The 12,598-nt window shown below is 40.8% G+C and overlaps 1 protein-coding gene across 2 annotated transcripts in view; it reads left to right on the plus strand.

Moving 5' to 3' along the window:
• The window catches only part of LOC102773696 (chromosome unknown open reading frame, human C8orf88), a 25,056-nt gene extending 20,712 nt beyond the window's left edge, over positions 1-4,344 (plus strand). Inside the window, exons 5-6 of one of the 2 annotated variants that reach the window (XR_001516030.1) lie at positions 3,403-3,512; positions 3,867-4,344. Coding sequence is in view for 1 of the 2 variants with exons in the window: in XM_006776620.2 (XP_006776683.1) it covers positions 3,403-3,444 (42 nt within the window). In the remaining variant the exon portion in view is untranslated. Of the gene's footprint in view, positions 1-3,402; positions 3,827-3,866 lie in introns of those variants that run through there. The other variant, XM_006776620.2, reaches the window with a different exon arrangement.
• Positions 4,345-12,598: the final 8,254 nt, after the last annotated feature.

Below are 12,598 nucleotides of genomic sequence, written 5' to 3' on the forward strand. Positions count from 1 at the left end.
ATGCAATTCCTCATGTTGTGACCCAACCATAAAATTGTTTTCGTTGCTACTTCATAATTGTAATGTTGCTACTGTTATAATCGTAATGTAAATATCTGATATGCAGGATGGTCTTAGGTGACCCTGTGAAAGGGTCATTCAACCGCCAAAGGGGTCACAACCCACAGATTGAGAACCGCTGTTCTAGAGCATCCTTATAACCATTGTTTTGAACTCTAGTTTGCTTGCTTCCATTTCATTTAGTTCTTTTCCTGGCGATTTCTTCTGTTTTTAACTTGTAACATGTTTCTTTGTCTCCACATTTTGGCTGCTTTCCTGTTTGTTTCTATGTATTAGGTAGAGCTGCTATGTCTCCTGGAATTCATAGAGTGGCCTTGTTTAGTAGATGTCCTGTAGGACCCAATGACTCAGTCTCCCCAGTCACCTAAGCTGGGCACTCTAGGTGTGCCTCTGTGTGGGCTGTGTGCACAGTCTTGTTGTAGTTGAGCCTTGATTACTATTGGCATCACTGGGAGGAATTTATTCCCAAGCCACTTGACTTTGAGGACCAGCTGCAACTATAGTGGAAGAGCTGCTATGCAGGAGACACCCTTATGGAACAGGACTTGCTTCAGTGAGTCTCCCCCTTGAGTGCATCATTTGTGGATATATAGAGTTGTAATCTTTTGTGGTCTGAAGCTGTCCACCAGATGCACTGGCTCTGGGGCCTCCCAGATAATGCAAAGTCAGCCACTGCTGGCAGGCACTACAGAGTGATCTGCAGATAGCTGCTACTTGTATTGGGCTTGAAAGTACCCAAGAAAGGCCAAATTGTGAAGCAAGGCAGGCAGCTGCTAGTGCCAGGTCTTGGGTCACTTATTGAGAGATATGGGACATGCTGAGTCCAGCTGTTGCTTGTTTGAGAGATTTTAGGAAAGTCTGAAACCTGAGCCAGGAAAGGCCATTCATATGGAAAAGCAGCTGCAAACAGCTTGGGTGAGGCTGCAAATTGGGTGGGGCGGGGTCTCAGGGAATCACCAGGTGGAGCAAACAGTGTGAACCAGGTTGGTGGTGACTCAGATATGGCCCCTGCCTGTCAGCTCTGTGACGGGGAGGTCTCAGTATAGGAACAATGAACCCTGTCTATGAGAAAGCTGCCCCTGAGTTCTTGCCCCAATTCCAGACAGCCCAGTTTCTCTTCATATGTCCCTGGATCCCCTCAAGCCACTGCCCCAGCACTGGAGCTCAGAGGGAGTGAATCCTAGTAAGTCCTAGTGGTAGCCATTTAAGAGGAACTTCCTGGAACTCCAGCAGCCTCTGTGTCACTCAGCCACAATCCCCACTGGTTTTTATAGCCTGAAGTTACTGGGACTTCTCTTTCCAGCTCTGGAGCCCTGGGCTGAGGAGATCTGGTGTGGGCCTAGGTCCCATTGTCCCTCACTGGAAGCTTCTGCAACCAAGATATTCCTCCTGATTAAAAACATGTCACATGTGGGTGTCAGACCAGCCCATTCCGCTCCTCTGCTCCTCAGTTCCTCCTCCCCTCCTACTTGTCTCAATGTGCTTTTTTCTTTACTTCTGTAGTTGTAGGACTTCCATTCAGCCAGATTTTAGGTGGTTCTGAATGATGGCGGTTCTGTATTTTATAGTATTTTTTTTAATTGATTTCAGAGAGGAAGGAAGAGGGAGGGAGAGAGAGAGAAACATCAATGATGAGAGAGAATCATTGATTGGCTGCCTCCTGCACACCCTCTACTGGGGATTGAGCCTACAGCCTGGGCATGTGCCCTTGACGCTTTATCCACTGAGCCAAACTGGCTAGGGCTGTTCTGTATTTTAGTTGTAATTTTGATGTGGTTGTGGGAGGCAGCAATTACCACATTTATCTACACCACAATCTCGGTTCTTCCCCGCCACCCCCACCATCTTTGTGGCTACGATATGGTCTGTTTCTGGGCCTTTTGTTCTGTTCATTTAGTTGTTGTTTTTATAATATATTTTTTTATTGATTTCAGACAAGGGAGAGGGAGAGAGAGAGAGAAACATCAATGATGAGAGAGAATCATTAATTGGCTGCCTCCTGCATGGCTCCTACTAGGGACTGCAAGCACGCAAGCTGGGCATGTGCCCTGACTAGAATTGAATCATGACCTCCTGGTTTAGAGGTTGACGCTCAACCACCAAGCCACACCAGTCAGCCAGACACATTGTCTTTTTATAGTAAAAAAAGAGTCATGCCCCTTATTCCTTTTTAGCATGTCTCTGATGTTCTTAGTCTTAAAGTTCTCTGCCACCTCAACAGATTCAATCAAAATAAATACACAAAATATATTGATGGGAAGGGCATGTGTTTTGGCATCAGGCTCGGGTTACTGTGTATACTGGTGTCCTGTTCAAACTTAGACAAGTCACCTAACCTTCCTGAGCCTCTGTTTTACAATGGCAGACAAGAATGATAATCTGCACTTGTTAGCATTCAATTCCAGCCATGTCGGAAGTGCTTGGAATGGTGCTTGTCTCTCATTAGGCACTCAGTAAACATGACTTTCATCTTCTATGGTTCACTTCCATAGTAAAGCACCTTTATTTAGAGTTTTCAGAAACACTATAATGGTAAAAATAAAAATAAAAAAGAAAGAAAAGCAACTGGGATTCAATTGAGAAGAGCTCAGAATATAGGTATGCTGAGAATGACTCAAACAGATACAGACTACCCCCCTGTGCTCTCCAGTTTTGAGATTTCTAACTCTTTAGACTTCATAGCCTTTTTTTCTTAATTACAATTTTTAAAAATTTTAACTTATAATATACATCATTGTTTCTTAACTTAAAATCCCTAACTTGTACACTTACAGCCAATTCTTATTTTTAAACTTAAAGCAGGAATTTAAACTTTTTTTTTCATAATGCCCTGTACACAGGAATATTTAAAGAGGATAAGTGTCCTTAATGATGATTGAATTTTCCTACCTGTTCACAGACTTTAGGAACATATGATCCTTGGTCTGTACAAATGAATCTTAAACTTAAATGCTTTATAAAACTGTTATTTTTTCAATTGCAGACTTTCCATCTCTAATATTTTATTTTGTAGATAAAAGTTGAGTATGCTTATTATTTTGACCAATCCTTATACATTAGAATTGACTTTAATTTTGATATATATATTAATAACATTTAAAGAATTAATTACCACAAAAACAGAACAGGTTTGGAATACAATCTAATATATTTAAAAATAAATTACATATGTTCTATTAAACACAGAAGAAGTGTTTTGTTATTTGACAAATTCCAGTTACTTTAATAATTTCTATAGTAACATGCATTTAAACCTGTAAACACTTAATAAGGTCACAGTATTTGGTTTGATAAATAAATTAGTAAAAACTGTTTTCATTATGTTTTTCTTTTATATTATAGGAAAACAACCAAAGTTTTAAGGAGCACTTTAAGAACAGATGAATTTGAAGATAGATAATTATTTTATGTTTTGGACACCTGCAAATGAAGTGGATCTAGTAACAATAACTGTAATGGACTGTGACAATTCAATTTATTTTTAATTTTGATGGTTGGGTATTTGGTTTCTCCTAAAATGAGAGAGAGATATTTTAAACTATAAAGAATTTTCTAATCAGTTTCAGCTTTTCAAGCACTTTCCTAAATGTATTGGGAAGAAGCACTCACAAATAAAAATGTGGTTAGTGACATGGGAAGACTGTACTTATAATTTGCATGCTACTTTCAGTTTTTGTTTTTCATCACTTGTAATAATGGAATGGAAATGGAAGCTGTAAAGATTCTCAAATATAAAGAATTTGCTGCGATGTGTAGATGTCACAGACTTGTTGCTAAAGTGGCTTCTGTTTGTTTCCTGATTTCAGACCATCACTGAGAGGGTCTCTTCAACCTTCGGCTGAGAACGTGTCTGCGCAGGGCAGTCTCAGTGACACGGGGGGATGTTTAGATAGTCTTTGCAGATAGATGTTTCCAATAACATTGTCTAAGGGTCACACTTACCAGAAAAGGGTGACACTTTGGAAACAATAGCAGTGAACAAAACTGAAGGTGAAAAGTGCTGATCAGCCCCCATGAACAAAAGTAACTGCAAAACCCATTCTTATTTCCAAAGAGGAAAAATTAGGCATTTGCAACCAGTTGAGGTGCATTAAGATTCAGTTCTGTAATTTCTTTTATTTCTTATAACAAGAATATGTATAGATGAAGAATTTGAGGACTTAAAAACTTTTAGTTCCTGGAATTTTTATACCATCTCTTGGAATTTGTCACTCTGGATATGACTTCTAGTCCTAAAAGTTCACTCCAGCACAGTGCCAAACAGTATCGCTGACAGAAAGGTAAGTGCAAACTTCCCCAACTCCGGTTCTCTCAGAAGCTCTCATCTTCGGGGCTGCTGGGTGGCATGGAAGGCCATCATTTGGCAGGAAGGTTTAGGTTGAATCCTCAACTCCTAACAGGACATTTCTGTTCACTGGCCTTTGGGCTTGTTACCAGATTAAAGCTTTAAGTCCGTGTAGGTCCCCCTCCTTGGTCTCTCAGTATCCACCATACTTTTCATGGCTTTGTTCCCCAGAAAAGTAAGTAGATTGTGTTTTAAATAGAGAAAACTTCATTAAGCATACATTTATTGGTCACTTTAAATTAGATAGTAATCCCCGGGCCATTTCCCCTACTATTTGCCCTTATATTATAGGTTCACTTTTATAGATGTGTGTAAATAAATACACAGATGCTCTCTCACACAAAAATAGATGTATAATCTGTGTAAGAGCTCTTTATTTTTTGCCTATTCTCAAGGTCTTTTAATTCTAGTTAACAAGACAATAGGAATGATTCCAATTTGGAACCTGCAGGGCCCTTCCACCTGGCGCTGCTGCTAAGGGCAGCACCTCCCAGCCACGCTGCCAAGCCCCGTGGGGAACTGCCTCATCCCCAAAGGTGGAGTGCGTCTTCTGAGTCTGACACTGACCTGGACTGGCCAGAATAACACTGCTGTTGGCTGTAGTTGATATTTTGAAACCATTTATAACCTGTGTTTCAAGAAGAGTTTGTGTCAACAGTCCCCTGGATTTCCATCTCTTCCTCCTTTGTTACTGTATATAATCAGAGCAAAGATGTTTATTATCTGCATATCTTGTACATGTGTATGGTTTGAATAGTCACTGTAGGTGTCCATTATCCATTGATGTTCTTTGTAGGTAGAGAAAGGAAACGTTGAGCCAGGGGTTTTCCCTAGTGTTTCTCCTCTTTAGAAGTGACCTGAGACACATGCATGTGGTTGTGTGTGCATTATGTCAGCATTTATGACCTACGTCTAGGTAGATCCTTTGACAAAATTCTTTTATTTAGATTGAATGAGGACTGTGGGTATACAAAGGTATTGATAAAAGTTAATACTCCATGAATCAGTTGGAGAAAATATCTTAGGTTTTATATTTAAATTTTTTGTGTGTTCAGACTTCCTTTTTTTCTGAATTTTCCAACAGGAAAACAAAAACAAACAAACAAAAAAAACAGGAAATATTTACCTCACAGTTTTTTCCTGGAAGACCTGTGGTTTCAAAGGAATTTGGACTACAGAATAGTATAGTAGCAAATTTCTATTCACATTATATTTTCATTAGCAACATTTATCATCAAAAGAGATTTTACTATGAAAAATATTTAACTTATGAGCTTAGACAGTGGAGCATCTGAGGCAGTGGCAGTGGGACTGGGTTGTGGACATTCCGCTGTGAATCTGGAAACTGTATCTGTGCAGCACCTGCCCTATTTTATTATTTCCCTAAAATTGGTGCTTGTGCTATATTCCTTCTTTGTTTACTTAGATTAAAAAATTTTTAAAGTATTTTGAAATAGAAATGTCTACTTTTCATTAGGAAATTTAGCCCTCTGGATCATAATGCCTTAAGCTATGAACCAGGTTTTCTCAAAGTTAAACTCTCTCTCCATTTTTCTTGATTTGTTTGACTTATATCCAAGGAATTATGATGCTAATAAATTACATAATGATGTCACATTAATAAATGGTACCTGTCACAGAATTCTTCACTTGGGAAAAAGCAATTTATACTCTGATACATAGAGATTCTGCAGGTTTCAGCCAATGTGGTTTTGTGCAAAGTTATGTTAACTTTTCTTCTGATTAAACAACAGAAACATTTTCTTGCAGTTCTAGAGACTACAAGTCCAAGCTCAGAGCGCTGGCTGGTTGGTTCTCCTGTGGCCCCTCTTCTGGGCATGCAGTTGGCTGCTTCCGTGACCCCACATGACCATTTCTCTCACTGTCTCTCTCTCTCTGTGTGTATATAAGGGCACCAGTCATATTGGATAATGTACCAATTTTTAAAATAAGAGAAAAATGAATAGCGCTAAGAGTAGGCATTATCTATATACCTAAAAGCCTAAGCGACTGTGCGATTGTTTGACCGGTAGCTATGACATGCACTGACCCCAGGGGGCAGACACTCAATGCACAGGCATGGAAACATGGAATAGACTGATGAATCTCAGAGGGAAGGGTGGAGGGTGGGAAGAGATTAACCAAAGATTTTATTAGTGCACCGGTGGGGTCCCTCGGCCTGGCCTGCACCCTCTCGCAGTCTGGGACCCCTCGGGGGATGTTAGAGGCTCAATGCACAAATTTGGCCTGATCCCCGCAGGCCTCTAGTAGAAGAATAAACTTAACTCACAGATAATCAGTTACTTAAAAATCACAAGACACTGGTTTAACCTTTATAGTTTATGGCAAATCTACAAATCTATTCTATGAAGTAATATTCTAAAAGTTCACATTTTAAATATTTTCTTTATCAGTTTCTTTTTCACAATTTTGTTTCTTTAAGTGTACCCTTTTTTCACATATTAGAATTTTATGACTAAAGGGTTTGGGGTTATAGTGTAGCAATATACTATACAATGTAGAGAGTAACAGTGAACTTTGAAAATTGAGCTAAATTTTACAAGAAAGATAGTTACAAAGATAAGACATTTAAAAACAGTGTTCATCTTAGAGTAAATATAGAAAAAGAATAGAGTAAATGAATAAATAAAGAGAATTTGTAATTCACATTTTGATTGACACGTGGTTTGTACTTGGCCCACAAAGAGGTGTGGAAACATCTAGCGGCAGTTCAGGACCCACCACGATGCTGAAAATAGAAAAACAGGTTTTAAATTATGAAAATCCCTGCCAGGTGAGGTAAGTTCAAGGTGCAAATAATTCGAGACCATTTCCCCAACTTCAGTCTGCATAACAGCTAACCTTTCTCAGTCACTAATTCCTAACTTTCTGAGCCAAGATTGAGCTCTTCCTATGCAGCTGCTGTTCGTACCGTATCTTCTGGCAGCTGATCACAGTCTGACTGAAAGTTTTTGTTGAATAGAGTTTGGCAATGAGTTCATAAGTGCCCCGTAGATTAAATCTATTTTTATATACCAATTTTGGTGTATATAATATACTTTTGTGTACCAATATGTTTTTATATGTCAGTTTTCAAAGATTGCATATAAGTTGGTGTGTCCTAAATAATGCTTTTTAGTATATGTCTACATTGTAAAATTGGAAATGTTTTCCTAGTGAGTATAAATATCCCAACGACAAACAGAGCAGAGAAGTAACACTGGCGGGATGCTTGAAGAAACAGACAAATGAAAAGGATTCTCATTTATTTCCAAAGCTCTTTTCCGTAACCACGGGCCTTTCTCCTTTGCCAGGGAATATCTTGCTCCACAGACTGAATGCCGTTCTCTGTTTGCATGGGTGATGAATGATGGTTAGTGGGCTGCTGTTTCATTTGAATGCTTTTTATGTTTGAGTTCATAGCGATATGTTTTGGTTTGTATGTTTATATATGGATGCTGGCTGGTTTAGTTGCTTTATTTCTTAAGCTCTACCTTAGATAAACTACTAAGAAATCTTAAAAAATCTTATTAGAAATCATAATTTGTGATTATAAATATAAAACTACAAAAAATAGCATTTTTTCGTATTTTAAATTTAGGTCTAAACATGTACAGTTACAATGTTTTTAATTTTTTATTTTTAGCCTTCAGAGCTGTATAACACACACAATGCACAAAACTAGTTATTAAAAATATTAGAAGTCATCTGACCACTAAAACCATAAATAATATTTATAAGCTAATTCCAAGTTTTTGTTCAGGGATGTGTGTTTTATAAGACTTTTACTTTATAATAAAGTCAGGTACCATGATATATGTTAAAATCTTGTGAGAGATAGGTTTAAAAAAATTGCATTAGAAATCAGGCCTAACTTTTTTTTCTGTCCCGTCAAATTTCAGTGGTCATTGTTGAAATTAGATGTTATATGAAAATTAATGCAAAATAGGGTTAGCAATTAAAAGGCATTGCATTGTATTGAATTCAGGCTCTGAGAACAAGAAATCATCCAGTTTTATACACACTCAATTCTTCTAAATTAGGAACTGCTCTGAGAGGAAGAGCAAGGTAATGCGTGTGCTAACAATAATAGGGAGGGGGAGGACTGAAGTTCATGCAAGATGAAGTAGTAATGGGCCAGAAAACCTGTCCAGTTACTATAACTATCCTATTCTTCTGGTATTTCCTGCTAACTCATTGTCCTCCTTGTCTACTTCATTCTTTTTCAAGTGTTTTCTGTCCTGGAAAGATTCGAAGTTCCAGTAAGCACATCTTGTGCCTTCCACATCGTTGTCCCAGGGGGTGCCAGACTGGAGAGTGGAAGACAGACATGACAGACCCACTTTACAAGTGTCAGGACTTGTTGGAAATGTTCATGACTGAAGACCAGTGTGCTTATAATGATATCAAAGAATGTATTCTTTCCTTCCTCATGCCACACCCTGTGGAATACTGCCCAGGCGGGATGTGCAAGGAAAGCGGGTGCAGACCTTGCTCCCTGCATTGTGTGCACAAAGGCGCAGCAGTCATGGGTACACGTCATTTGTGTTGTAGTTTTTCTCATAACAGATTTCACGCCTGTATAAATAGGGAAGCTGAAACTTCTGGGTAAATTCAAGGCTTCACTGAAGTCTGCTCCTTGGTGACCCGTGGGACTGCCCTGTCTGTAACCGTCCTGATGCTGCGGTGCATCCTAATTTACACCAATCGCGAATCAGGAGAGACAGCAGCCGTGCCCAGGGCCTCTTGTTTAAGTCACAGACACACTGTGAGTAATTCTCCAGCATCTCTAGGCCGGACACACCTGCCCTTAGGTTCAGAGCAAGTCCAGGACCAGTGCCCAGCTTTAATCCTGGGTCTTTTTCTCTTCCCATTTATTCCTGAATTCATCAGAATCTACCCTAACTTTAAAAATTCCTACCAATGTTGTAATCTACCCCGCGAAACACAGAAGGATGCCTCAAGAAGTCGAATTAAAGAGTCACATTTATTGCAATCTGGGACTATGAGGGGCCGTTTTGCTTTCTCAAATCTCATAGTGATAAGATGGCCTTAACACCAGACTTATATTCACAAAGGTATTGATTACATCCCAAGGTTTGGAATGAGGAACCTGGTTTGCAAAAAAGCAGTTTACAGAAGCAGAAGCAGCATGTTATCTAAATTATAGTTTGGGGTCTCTGGGTCACTGAATTGACAGAAACATTATCTAGAGCCCTGGGGTCTAGAATGAGGACTCTAGTCAGACTTAAGCATGTTATCTAAATTACAGTTTGGGAACACTGAGTCAACAGGGACACGTTAACTGGAGCCCTCTGACCTTGGGATAACTGTGCTGTCCTTCCCAGGTAAAGGAAAATGTGCTTTCTAAGACCAGTATGACCACTGCTAATGGGATTTCACATTATAATCAATAGGGTAATCAAATGGGATGATTTATATAATTCAGAAAATCAAAACTTTTCTATTGTTAAACAAAGCAAATAAGTACAGAAGCCAAACAGCAGGGTTAAAGTTAAACTATAGTTTCTACCTGAGATGATTGCTACCATACTTCACCAATCCCTTCTCAGTCCCATCCCTGCCGCCAGCTCTGCCAGCGGCCCAGGAGCAAGTGGTGCTCCATGCTCTGCCCCTCAGACTCGCCCGCCTCTGCTCAGGCCCCTAACATAGGAGGCGTTTGCTCCCAAACTTTTTTATTTTTATTTTATTGTTTAAAGTATTACAAATAGTAGTACATGTCTCCTTTTTACCCCATTGACCTTCCCCGGACCTCCCCTACCCGCTGGCACATCCTCTCCCCCACCCCCCAGTGTCTTATGTCCATTGGGTATGCTTATATGCATGCATACAAGTCCTTCAGTTGATCTCTTACCTTCCCCCACAACCCTCCCCAGCCTCCCCCACTGTAGTTTGACAGTCTGTTCGATGCAGCCTGGATGAAACTGGAGAGAATTATGATAAGTGAAATAAGCCAGGAAGTGAAAGAAAAACACATGATCTCACTCATGTATGGATAATAAACAACATTATAACTTGATGAACAAAAAGATAGATACAGAGGCAGAGATGCTCCCAAACTTAAATAAGGGCATTTCCCCAGGTTTTGCTGGGTGTGTTATGCTTACCCACCTGTTTAAATGTTTGTTCCCCCCATGTCCGCCATAGTTCAGGGTTCAGGATCTGGAAGAGGAACCGCACACAAATGAAAGAGACGAGATAATTTGGAAATACTGGGGAGCCAGGTGGGCAGGTCCAACTCAAGGGGAAGGACTTCCACTGGTGCTCAGGCCGCACCAACCTTTTATTGGTTTGGGATACACCCATGGCCCTTAGGTAGGCAGTTTCCAGTAATAGGCAGACTAGCCCAGCAGCAAGGATTTACATAATAATAAATGGGGAAGTTGCTTCAGCCACCATTGTCTGGACTAACAGTGGGTGCACAGCTCTGACCTTTGCCAGGGCTTCAAGTATCACCAGCCTTCCGGGTTCCTTGTCCACACCCCTCTGCTAGTGAGACTATAAGCAGCTTCCCACACCCACCCACTTTCTCACCACCCCAGGCCTCAGCCTCGTGGACACCCTGTCTGCAAGGGCACTGAGGCTCTACCATCTAGTGCAGGTGCCACTCACTGCCACGGATCTTGCCCCCCCCCCTCCGCCACTCCCCCCATTCACCACACACACACACTTGGTCCCTCCTGCATGGTTCTTAATGAGAGCCCTCGCTGCCCCGGACCCTGTAATGACCCGTGTTACTGTGATGGGGTTCAGTCTCATCATGGCCTTTTCCACTTTCTCCTGCCGGTTCCTCGCCCATGTGCCCGACACAGGCTTCCCCTCCGGCAGACCTTGGCATCAACTGAGCAGCACCGGGCGCATCCCTGCCTTTGCTCATGTCCACAGCGCCCCCCACAAAAGCGCCTTCTCCACTTCACTCATCCACATCTCGTCTCTAAAGGTCCAACTACCGGCGTCTCCTCCTCAGACTCAGAAAAGCGCTTGTTGCTCTCACCACGCAGTGGTGCTCCCAGCATGCCCTGAACTGGGCTGCCTTCTGGGGAGGGACTGCATTTTGCCTGGTCCTTCTCCAGCTCCCAGCATGCTCTTGTTCAGAATTGGAGCTCAGTCAGTGCTGGTCAAAGGCTGAGCCCAAGGAACCCCAGAGCCTGACACACAGCAATACTCAACAGATGTGTTTAGTCAGCAACTGAGTGGATGGGGAGATGGAGGGATGAGCTTGGTTCTCAGTTATCTGACGCTTTAACTAGGCCAGAGAATTTCATTTCAAATTTCTCTTTCCATTCTCCTTTCCCCGAATTACAAGTAATATTTTAACGGCTATTATAATAAAAATATTTGTAGCAATTATAATCTCCAGTCTATGGGTCACTTATTTCTAATTTTGTTGAATACACTAAATTATATTGTGGTAAAGCATTTGAAGAAAAAATATTGTGAATTTACTTGTACTTAAAGTTTTTTTAAATTTGAAGGTGACCAACAAATGACTAATATTAGATTTAACAGCCAGAAATACAAATTGGATTAAGTAAGAACTAAAAGCAACAGAATATAGATTTCATTTCTCCCCTCTTCTCAGATTCTAAGATAGATAAAGAGAGCACTACCGAGTGTATGTCCTTCCACAGCCTCTATCTTTTCAAAATCAAAAGACAGCCACAAGCCAGGGAAGCACTGTGAACCCAGATGCTACCTGGGACCAGCATCATAGACGCGAGCTCTGGGTTCCCACGTTCCTCTCTGGGTGCCTGCTGTGATTCGCCTGAAGGTGCTGTGGGCATTTTCCTCACCGTCTCCCAAACAGGTCGGAGCTCCCATGCAGTTTTGGATGATTTGAGTGTCTGAATACAGACTTCTTTTTATAGTTGCTTAGCCTAAAAAAAGACTTACTAGTAATTTAACAATTGTAAAAATTTTTCTTTAAAAGATTTTTAAAATCAGGAGAACATTAATTCTCTACAGAAGTAAAACAAAAGGAGACAGACTTTAATTCAACTAGAAGTTACAACAGAAGACTATCGTAGCTGTCAGAATGTTTAAAAAATAGGATAGCTAAGAAGAGGGACTATAGACTCCCCATCCCTAGAGGATGAAAAGGAAAGCCACCCATCTCCAGAGCACCCTGAAGACAGGGAAGGAGTTGGTGGGAGCCTCCCTCTGCCTGGAGCC

The sequence above is a fragment of the Myotis davidii genome, unplaced genomic scaffold, assembly GCF_000327345.1.
Source record: "Myotis davidii unplaced genomic scaffold, ASM32734v1 scaffold3049, whole genome shotgun sequence".
NCBI classification, from domain to species: domain Eukaryota; kingdom Metazoa; phylum Chordata; class Mammalia; order Chiroptera; family Vespertilionidae; genus Myotis; species Myotis davidii.